This window comes from Trichechus manatus, unplaced genomic scaffold (assembly GCF_000243295.1).
Source record: "Trichechus manatus latirostris isolate Lorelei unplaced genomic scaffold, TriManLat1.0 scaffold00006, whole genome shotgun sequence".
Lineage (NCBI taxonomy): Eukaryota > Metazoa > Chordata > Mammalia > Sirenia > Trichechidae > Trichechus > Trichechus manatus.
This window is the reverse complement of record NW_004443942.1, coordinates 18,006,847-18,018,584: the sequence shown is the minus strand read 5'-3', so window position 1 is coordinate 18,018,584 and position 11,738 is coordinate 18,006,847. Positions and strand designations below refer to the sequence as shown.

The 11,738-nt window shown below is 39.5% G+C and overlaps 1 protein-coding gene across 1 annotated transcript in view; it reads left to right on the top strand.

Annotated features, from left to right (window-relative positions):
• The window catches only part of SLC5A12 (solute carrier family 5 member 12), a 51,563-nt gene that overhangs the window by 30,177 nt on the left and 9,648 nt on the right, over positions 1–11,738 (top strand). Inside the window, exons 9-11 of the mRNA XM_004369726.1 lie at positions 1,233–1,345; positions 4,914–4,981; positions 9,683–9,769. Coding sequence (XP_004369783.1) covers positions 1,233–1,345; positions 4,914–4,981; positions 9,683–9,769 — 268 coding nt within the window. The remainder of the gene's footprint in view (positions 1–1,232; positions 1,346–4,913; positions 4,982–9,682; positions 9,770–11,738) is intronic.

Sequence of the window (11,738 nt, the reverse complement as noted above, 5' to 3'; positions counted from 1 at the left end):
ATGGTTTGTATCCTGTTAATGCCATGTATTAAGGCCTGTAGTGTTGGTCCTATTTTTTCTTCTACGAACTTTATAGTTTTAGGCTTTATATTCAGTAGACACAGCTAATTCTTGTCTTCATGTGAGCACCAGAGGATGCTAATAAATAATAGCTAATATTGAACAATTAACTAATGAATATTAATGAAACAGAAACAGCTGGTGATGCTTTATTCATCAACTTCTTTCTTTTCCAGAAACTTTTGTTTGTAGTTGTGGTTTTGCATTACATGAATTGAATGCAGTCATCTATTATACTAGGTAAAATATTACTGGTTAATATGAGGAATTAAATAAGCTTTTATGTTATTCTGCAAAGAAAACCCAGACTTCCAGGGGCTCTGTCACCTAAGTGAGTTTTATAGCCATGGGAATAAATTCTGGAAAGCTGGAAAGAGAATATCAGAGTGTTTATGTGATTTTGGTCTTTGCCTACTTCTCAGTCTTATCTCTTGCCCCTTTCTCCTTTGTTAATTGCATTCTAACCACACTTGTCTTCCTTCAGGTTGTCAAATGTAACACACTCCTTTCCATCTCAAGGCATCTATATGTAATTTTCCCTTCTTCCTAGGCCATCTTTTGCCCATTTTGCATGGTTCCTATCAATACCTATTTTTTCACTGTTATTTCCTAAGAGAAGAATCTTCTAAATTCATATCACTTTAGGTCGCTGTAGGACATGCTCTCATAGAACCTTGGTATTTTCTTTCATAACAATTTTCACAATTATAATCAATTGTATACTTGGTTATTAAATGTCTGGCCTTAGGTAGAGCATAAGATCGGTGTCTTTCTTGTTCACCAGTGTATACCTATTACCCAGAATGAATAAAAGAATGAATGGATACATTAATTAATTAATAATTAATGAATGGCAAACTGTATTGACTCTTGGGTTAGGATAGTCACTACTTTCTGCCTCTAGTGCAGCCTGAATATCTCTGTCTCTCTATCTGCTACTTCCTGCTAACTTCAGTGGTATTTGTGGAAGAATTGAAAGAGCATTAGCAAAGGAATAACCTTGAAGAGTGAGTAAACAGGCCATGCAGGTCACCTAGAGTCCCAGAATAGAGACACATATCTCCATCTGTTTTCTCAGAGCCCTGGCTGGACTATCTGCGCTAGATAACAGGGAAGGCTGCTGGCTCAGCCTTATTTAGCTTGGACTGTGTTGTTGCTTTCTCTCCTTATAGCACCGTGGCTGCCGGCATCAATGCCTTAGCAACAGTGACCTTTGAGGATTTTGTCAAGAACTGGTTTCCCCACATCTCCGACAAGCTGAGCACCTGGATCAGCAAAGGCTTATGTAGGTACAGCTGGTAGACTTTCAGTTCTATATCATGAAATGTACACATGGCACATGTAAAAATCCTGTACATGCTATTCAGGACACATTTACAGGGACAAACACACACTGAGATACATGAAAGAATCTCATGTACAGATTCTCACACTTACAAAGATATCAGGAGAGTACCAGGAAAGAATGACCAGCTAGCTTACCTTTCATTGACCTTATTTTCAGATATTCTTCTGTGTTCACCCAACACTCTAGACTCATCACAGAAACACCTCTTGCTTCGGCTATGTGTAGATCCATATTAATCCATCCCTCTACATGGGAAGATTTTCTGTTCACTATGGTCAGTCACTTTGTCTAATAAAAGTCAAATTCCTTTTTAAAGAATCCCTTATTACCAAATTCTCAGACACCTCTCCTCAACGAATAATTATTCCTTGCCTAATAATACAGTAGCATTTTTTATAATCACTGTAATACTTTTCATATTAAATTATAGTTTTAATCCTTTTGTAGAGTTTTTTTTTTTGGAATTTTTTGGTGATGCCATGTTTTTTCACTAATGGAATGGATGCTGAATCATTGTTTTCTGGTAGTTTTTTATTATTTGAAAAAATGGGGTGCCAATTGCAAGCAAAACATACCAGTCCCATGTTCCATGAAGCACATTCCACATGTGGGACGTATCGGTCCCATGGCACATCACACTTCCTGGTTACATTTGAGTCACAGAATATCTTACTCAAGTGAAAGAAGCAGAGATGGGGGAAGAGAGATGCCAAGCCACATGAAGATCGCCTAGGAACAGAAGCTCAGAAGGGACAAGAACCTTTCTCCAGAGTGAGAGAAAGCCTTCCCCTAGTGCCAGCACCCAGAATTCGAACTCCTAGCCTCCTAAACTGTGAGAAAATAAATTTCTATTTGTTAAAGCCCCCTACTTGTAGTATTTCTGTTACAGAAGCACTGGATAACTAAGACCCTCCCCCAATCCTGGTGGGATTGCATCAAGCTAGTTTCTTGTGAAGAACTCAAACCAGTTCCTTGTGGAGAATTAACGTATCTGTAATGATTAAGCCTTCCATCTAGCAATAGCATTTATTTTTTCCATTTAATCACATCTTTGAATGAAGAGAGATGGATGCTGGCCACATGTTTGCTAACTGGGTAGGTGAATTGCCTTGATTCTATTCATTATCTTGGGTGATGAGGTTAGAGTTAATAGACAGATAGATGGGCATTGTTCACAGTATAATTTTCAGTTTTCACCAGATATTCATTGATCTGTTGGATTGAGTTTCTCCTACGTTCCTTGTTTGTTTTCTGATCCTCTGAGCTGATGTAACATTGGAAAATTCACAGCATGTGTTGATACCATGAGAGTTTCTTTCTCTCCCTCCCATATTCACTGCTTTGCTTGTGCGGCAATATATTTCATGTATACATACACTCCCTACCAATTTCCCCTAACATCCTGCCTTGCAGGTTTCTATTCATTGCAATCTGGGTGTAGGTATAAAGATTTAGTGAGGAGGGGAGCAACTGAAACAGTTATCTAGTTAGCACAAAATAGAAGAACCCCTGAATCAGAGGGATGGCTGCCTAAACTCAGTTGAGCAGCTAACTGTGGACCCAGCAAGAGGGAAGTCAATAGGAAAGAGAAAACGAGCCTTTTGTTCTTTCTTTCTGTTTTTTTTTAAAACAGATGGAGCTCTTTTTTTTTTTTCATGAAGCAATGCAGAGTTAGGGCAAACATTGTCTGTAGTCTAATCCATTACCTTCAAAGACAGAATAATTTTATGATTCTGGTAAGTGATTATTGATTACACTTGGCTTTTAGCATTGTTATGAGCTTTCACATGACTCTGTGTCTTATTGAGAAATTTGAATATAGAGCATCAAGGGTTGCTAGCCTTATTTGAAGAGTAAGTTCTTGATAACAAAATCATGTACTAAACCTGAAATAAAATAATATAATAATGTTAATGACGAACATGTAGTACTTGGTTTGTACCAGACACTGTCTTGTTTTTACGTGCCGTGCAGTCACTTCCAACTCATAACGACCCTATGTACAACAGAACGAAACACTGTCAGGTCCTGCATCATCCTCACAGTGGTTATTATGCTTGAGCCCATTGTTACAGCCTTCAGCTGCTATTCATAAGGTTTTCACTGGCTAATTGTTTTCAGAAGTAGACCACCGGGTCCTTCTTCCTAGTCTGTCTTAGTCTGGAAGCTCAGCTGAAACCTGTCCACCATGAGTGACTCTGCTGGTGTTTGAATACTGGTGGCATATTCCAGGGTCACAGCAAATGCAAACCCCCACAGCACAACAAACTGAGAGACAAGTAGGGGAGACACTATCTTAGGGCTTTATATATATTAACATATTGATATTTGTTGGATAAAATCATTTATTTATGTCTCGTCTCATCCTAGAATGTAAGATTTTTGGGATCAGGGATCACATTCTGACTTTATAGCACTGCAGTTGCTGTGGTGTGCCTTTGAGTCAATTCTGACTCATAATGGTAGTATAGGACAGAGTAAAACGGCCCCATAGGGTTTTCTAGGCTGTAATCTTTATGGGCACAGAGCACCAGTTTATCAGCCAAGTACTTAACCATTGCATTACCATGGCTCTAGCATCTACAAAAGTGGCTGGCATATGGTTAGTATTGAGTCAAATTGAGTTAATAGTTACATTGGGAAATGGGCTGGATATATAGCTGAGAGAACAGGCTTAAACAGCAATGAATAAAATCATTTTTTCTCCATTTCTATCATTGTTATGTCTTTCTCCATCTGTCTCTCCCTCTCTCACTGAGTTCTATATTAGAATGGAAATCCAATCGACTTTCAAGGTGATTTTTAAACAAAGATTTATAAAAAAACAATGCATTTCTAAGATGATTTAAAAGAATATATATCTTAAAAAGGAGACAAAACATATACACTGATTCACTCAGTGAGCTCATATGATACTAGAGGTACTGTGCAAGGTGCTTCAGAGCATGGTACTCTGAATGTCCTCATGGTCCTTTGACATAGATGTATAAACGAACAAATCATTATACAATGTACTAAGGAATGTAAGGATGGTATAAACAAAGTGCTGAGGAAAAAACAGAAGAAAAAAAAAATTTCCAGATTTGCAAAGCATGTGAGGTAGCATGTGTAGACATCATTTAGCCACTTTAAAGATTAAAAACAATCTGAATCCTAAAGAAGTTAGTAGCTTTTCTTTGAGCTCATTGCTGGTGAGTGGTAGAACTGGAATTAGTTTCCTGAGTCCGGACCACTGCTCCTTCCACATTATCTTGTTGCTTCCACATGATGCCTTTCTTCTTGAATCCTGGAAAGAAAACCCTTGAGTATAGCTTCCATTTCATTCTACTTGATGTAGGAAAGCATATCCTTGAGAGAGAGACCTCTTGTGGCTTGTGCTGGCTGACTGGGGTTGACAGCAGAGATCCTTTCTGATAGGGCTTGTTCCAGGGATAGTTCTGGGTGGGGGCTCAAGAAATCCCCCAGAGCCAGGCTGGATGATGGTCACAAATTTCCTTTCTTTCAGGTCTCTTGTTTGGCGTGATATGTACCTCCATGGCTGTGGCTGCATCCTTCATGGGGGGCGTCGTACAGGTAACAAGAGAGAAAAAACACTATTGATATTATAGCATCTTTTCTCCGCTCTCTTTTCTAACGCCTTGCTTACTCCTCCGAGACCCAAAAGCTCTGACTCACTGATACCACGTCCAAATTATACATACGTGTAAAATATCAACCAAAATTACTTTCAGAAGGGGAAACTGGTGAAGCTAGTAATGGGATTCAGTTACAAGATGCATTGGGATAAAAGCAGAAATCCTCTTAAAATCCAGATCTGAGAACATATGATTTTGAAATAAAAATAGTAATAATAACCATTATAGTAAATATAATAATAACAATTACATTTATGGAACACTTACTATGTTCCAGGTATAGTCCTAAATGTGGTATCTTCATTTAATCTTTACCACTTCTCCATGAGGTAGTATGATTAATGCACTCATTTTACAGATGAAGAAATTAGGAAGTAAAGGGGTGAAGTAATTTTCCTAAAGTCACACAGTTAAAGACTTGTGCAGCTTGCAGACAAACTCACCTCTACCTACTAGTAACCAAGTTGAACTTCTTCTCTTACGTCCAACTCCCAGTTCCTTAGAATGTTAGCACTGGAAGGAGTCTTAACGGTAATCTTTCCACAGCTTCATTTTGTACATGGTTACAAAAAAGTGAAAATGACATGCTGAAGGTCTCAAAGCTAGTTAGTGGCTGAGCCAGGTTTATGACCCAGGTCTCCAGAATCACTGACTCCCTCCCCCCCCAAAAAATTACCCAATTCACAAAACAACATTAAATTCAACTTCAATCTTCTAAGCCTCTCTTGTATCTTTGTGCAATTTGAATACCCTTTAAATTTGTTGGCATGGAGTGGGTTTTTGATAAATATTGTTTAAATGAAGAAATGAATGAGTGAGTGAATACTAATCACAGATATTTGTAGAATCCTTTCTAGTTCACTGAGCAGTGTATCTTATTTGATCCTTCTGATGACCACTCGCATAGATTCCATTATTTCCATTTTAAGTTTCAGGGAACTGAGTCTGGGAGAGTTAAGTGACCTGATAATTCACTAGTCTACATAGGAGCAAATGTGGGACTAGAAACCAGGTGTCCTCTCTATGAAGTTACGAACTTTGAATTTTAACACGTGCTTCATAACCTCTTTTCAATGTTTGAAGCATTTTGGTATCTACCTTCCATATAGCAGAATTGGCAAGTTGGTGAGGTTTGTATTTAGTACAACTGCTTAGTTTTAGGTTTATTTTCCCTGTTCAAGAACCTATATTCCCTAGTTGCCTCTGATGCCAGGTGCTCCATTACTTTCTCCCCTTTATCCAGTCATTACCTCCTCTTAAGAAAGTATCATAATGTCCAATTTAGTGAGAATGTGAATCATCAAATTGTTTTCTTCCAGAGATATCTGCATTTTAAGCTTATTTGTATATGAAATATGGAAAGCTCCAGAATAGGCAAGGACTCCTCCAAAGCCAGGTGGAATTATGATGCTTATAATTAGAAGGGAGTTGTGAGTGATCTGCTGACCCCATTTTTTTGATTGGTTAAAATGTGTACCATACAGTTCAAATACTTCAGGAGATGCTGGTAGACAAGAAATGGAAAGCTTAATCTTTTGTTTCCTAGGAGAGGTTTTTATTTCTAAGGTAGCCCCTCATTTCTCTGAACACATCAGACTTCGATAGGTATAGAAAGGCAGTTGTCATTCCCCTGTTTGATTGCCCAAACAGTTTTGCTCTAATGAATATAATGGAACTCCTTTCGTATTCAGATTTTACATATAGGAAGATTGAGTCCGATAGATGTGAGGGATGGAGACGGGTTTTTAATTTCAGGTTCACAAAACCATACCACACTCACCTGGTGTGGTTGTGGGTAGTGCTGGGTGGAGGGGAGGGAAGCAGCTTTCAGCTCCTTAAATAAAGACCCTTTCAATATTTTAGTCTAGAACCTTACAAAGTTGTTCTGGAGAACACCATCCTGGGAAATGCTCCAAACAAACAAACAAAAAATTCCAAGGTCAAAGACGTCTGGAAAATGCTGCATGCTGCATTCCCCTCTCAGAGATCCACAGCACACATTAGTACATCCAATGCTCTAGGAAGACTTGCAGTAAAGAAACTTGTATCACTTTAAATACGTGACTGTAGAGTTGTACTTGCGGGCTGGGGGCCAGGTAACATCAGCAAAAATCTCCTGTCAACTAATGTTCCTCAGAATTTCCGTTGGGAGAGCCCATTCTATCCAACATGCTGTCTTAGTAATCAGAGCATGTAGGTAATAACAGTATTAATAATAATAGGATAATAATAATTGTTGTTGTCGTTAGGTGCCCTGGAGTCAGTTCCGACTCACAGCAACCCTATAGGACAAAGTAGAACTGTCGCATAGGGTTTCCAAGGAGCGGCTGGTGGATTCGAACTGCCGACCTTTTGGTTAGCAGTTGTAGTTCTTAACCACTGTGCCACCAGGGCTGTAATAATAATAGTAGTTACCATTTTCAGAAGTTATCAAATGCTCCATAGTATTTAGGTACTACTCTGAGTTTTCTCATGAATCCTGCATTGAATACTCACAACAACCTCAGGAATCAGGTATGACGATCCCCAAGTAACAAGTGAGAAAAGTAAAGCACAAACAGGCAAAATATCTTGTCCAAGGAATGATAAGCAAAACCAGCCTCAAAGCAATGCTTCTGGTCATTGCCCTCTGCTTGCAGGCATGGCTTTAAGATTTGGGCACTGAGGAGAAGGTTCAGCTAGATGAGTTTTAAGTTTTCTTCCAATTAAACATGCTTAATGACAATAAAGCAGGCTTAATTTATATATATATGTGTGTATATATATATAAGTACTTATATATAAATAGAAAATCAGAAATGCTTGTTTTTTCTATTATGTGAAAGCATTTTCTCTGAAAGATCCATATTGGCTAGTGACTTTGCAGGAGATTGTCAATTTCCCCCCCAACAGGGGGAAATAAACGATTTTACTAACTTATTGACTCTCCTATATAATAACTAGTAAATTAACTTCCAAATTAAGCAACCACAGAAACTATGAATTAACGCCATCCATCAGCAGAGGAAATGCCAAGAGCATTAAACTAAGTATTGACTTTAGGGAAGAGGATGCCTTTAATCATATCTGCCTCCATCTTGCCAAAAATTTATCTGCAGTATTGACTTCTCTGAAAATTAATCTGGAGAAACAATCATAACAATGTATTGTGGCTCATCCATCTGGACACAGGAGGCTACATTGTGGCTGGAGGGGACTTGAAGCTCTTTGGTCCATTCTCTTTATTTTTTATGGAGGAAGAAGACGACTCTCTGAAGTAGAATGAATGTGAGTTAATAACAGGAGAGTCACCAAACTCTGGTTACGTGAGGCAGTGCCATGATTAGAACCCAAATCTCCTGTTAGTTCTGGATTCTTTCAAGAACTCTTTTCTTTAAACAAAAGAGGCCATTGTGATGGTTTGTTCTCTTGATATTTCAAAAAAAAGAGAGAGATATAACAAGCAAGAGAGAGGAAGATAGACTGCTGTTTAGGAACAAAAATGTGGGATTTAAATATTATCTCTGCCACTTTCTAAATAGAAGTAGACCTTTAGCAGTTTTTTTGTAGGCTCCAATTACCTTATCTGTATAATGGGACTAGTGCTATCTACTAAACAGGATAATTATGAAGATTAAATGGGATCATTTTCTAGGGTGCCTAGATACGGCTGACATCGAGTGGATTCCGACTCATAGCAACCCTATAGGACAGGGTAGAGCTGCCCCAAATGGCTTCCAAGGAGCGGCTGGTGGACCTGAACTGCAGTTCTTTCGGTTAGCAGCTGCGCTCTTAACAACTGCACCACCAGGGGCTCCAGAGTGCCTAGATAGTTCATCTTAATTATCTGGCACATAGGTAGCACCTGACAAACACTACATATAGGCCACTTTATAAGATCTTTAGAGCATCACAATCTCAGCCATTTAATCTCAAATCCCCAAAGTTTCAGAATTGACAGAACAAGATGGGGCTGCCTCGCAGAGTAGCTCTGTGTGTGTGTGTGCACGCGTGTGTGTGTGTATGTGTGTGCTTGCAAGACTCTTGGGAGACCGTATCACAAGGCTATATGTTGACAGCAAATTAATTAAATTGAAGTCCTTTCCCAATTCATTGGGTTGAGTAATTTAGAGACTGTCAGATATGGAAATGTATTTGTTAAACTCTCTCATTTTCCAAAAGAGACCAGACCTACAAGTGCAGGGAGGAATATATTGGAATACGGAATATCAAATGGTCTCCCCCACAATGTCTCAACTTAAAACTTCAACATCCTGGAGGTGTTCTGGATGGGGTCGGGGAAGGGCATCAGATAATTATTATTGTCACAATGATAGAATTGTTTAAATTAGAGCAGCTGGTCAACTGTGTAAGACATGAAACTAAGTTATAGATCTATTTCTTTGGTATATTATAAAAAGCTTTGTGACAATTCAGAAAATATAAACAAATCAGTGAGTTCCTTCTGAGGGGAAGCTGCTTCTACCAAGGAGCCCAGAAGAGACAAATGCTTCCAGAAAGCACATGGTTAATGAATGACACTGTCAAGACTAAGATCAAGATTTTTTCCAGGTCCAAAGGAGGGAAGGGAGCAGTGGTCCCAGGTGGACCTCGGATGCAGTGGAGGGAGGGGCTTTATCTGGTCTGCTTTGCCCCACAGGCTGCCCTTAGCATCCACGGCATGTGCGGAGGACCAATGCTTGGCTTGTTCACTCTGGGCATCATATTCCCTTTTGTGAACTGGAAGGTAAGAACCTCACATTCCTCCTCATGGTTCCCAGCTAAGACTGGGCCCCCACCATTTCTGTCTCCTTTCTCTCCTCTCACTCCTCGTCGGAAAGGTTGTTTGTCTTTGCCAGTAAAAAAATGGTGGCTTCTTTCCATGGCAGAACTAAACAAAACCATAGCCCTCTATCTCTGTCTTCAGTGAAGCCCTTTAGAAACTGAAAGCAAAAAAGAGGAGAGGTAGTCGTGTACGTCATGAGATCAAGGCAGATTCTTTAAGGTTTAAATTAAACTTTCTTTAAATGAAGGACCCACAAAATATAATTTAAACATTGAATTCATGAATTTTTAAAATTAAAGCACAATATTTAAAACTTGAAAAACCAAAAAAAAAATCCAAACTCGTTGCTTTCGAGCTGATTCCGACTCATAGTGACCCTGTAGGGCAGAGTAGAACTGCCACTTAGGGTTTCCAAGTAGTGGCTAGTGGATTCGAACTGCCGACATTTTGGTTAGCATCCGAGCTCCTAACCACTGTGCCACAAGGGCTCCTAAAACTTGAAAAGATATATTTAAATTTCATTTTTTTCTGCAGTTACCTAAAACTACGTCTAACTTAATTAAACTAATTAACCATGTTAGGAAGGGTTGAAGGGACAAGCCCGGATATTCTGGCAGCTGAACTTTCTCTGTTTTGATAGTAAGTCCTCAAGTAAATGCAGGTGAATGTGTAGTAAGTATACATCAAAATGAACACTTCCTTGGAAAAATAAGGGGAGGGGGGGAGAGGGGAATTCACTAACTAGATAGTAGACAAGAATTATCTTAGCTGAAGGGAAGGACAACACACAATATAGGGTAAGTCAGCACAACTGGACTAAACCAAAAGCTAAGAAGTTTCCTGAACACAACCAAACACTTTGAGGGACAGAGTAGCCGGGGTTGGGGTCTAGGGACCATGGGTTTGGGTGACATCTAGGTCAATTGGCGTAACAAAGTTTATTAAGAAAATGTTCTGCATCCCACTTTGGTGAGTGGCGTCTGGGGTCTTAAAAGCTTGTGAGTGGCCATCTAAGTTTCATCAGTTGGTCCCGACTCACTGGGAGCAAAGAAGAGTGAGGAACACCAAAGACATAAGGAAAGTATTAGCCCAAGAGACAGAAAGGGCCACATAAACCAGAGACTCCATTAGCCTGAGACCAGAAAAACTAGATGGTGTCCGGCTACCACCAATGTCCTCCGTGACAGGGAACACAACAGAGAAACCCTGACAGAGCAGGAGAAAAGTGTGGTGCAGAACTCAAATTTACGTAATAAGACCAGACTTAATGGTCTGAGACTGGAGGAACCCTCGAAGCCATGGCTCCGGAGGCTCTGTTAGCCCAAAACTAAAACCATTCCCAAAGCCCACTCTTTATTTATTTATTTTATTGTACTTCAGGTGAAGGTTTACAGAACAAATAGTTTCTCATTAAACAGTTAGTACACATATTGTTTTATGACATTGGTAAACAACCCCACGACATGTCAACTCTCTCCCTTCTTGACTTTTTTTTTTGGTGAAAATATACATAGTCAAAGATACGCCATTTCAAAAATTTCTATGCAGAGTTCAGTGACATCGACTATGCTCTTCCAATTGTGCTGCTATTCTTACTTTAGATGAAGTTTACAGAACAAAATAGTTTCTCATTAAACAGTTAGTACACGTTTTCCTGTGTCAGTGGTTAACAACCTCACTACACATCAACACTGTCCTTACTCAACCTTGGGTTCCCTTTCACGAGCTTTCCTATTCCCTTCTGCCTTCTAGCCCTTGTCCCTGGACTGCTGTGCCTCATTAGTCCTGTTTGGTTTTATGGGGCTGTCCAATTCCCGGCGGAACTGTGAACCTCGGAAGTGACTTCACCACTGAGCTAAAAGGGTGTCTGGGGGCCATACTCTCGAGGTTTCTCCAGTCTCCTTTAGGCCAGTAAATCTGGTCTTTTTTT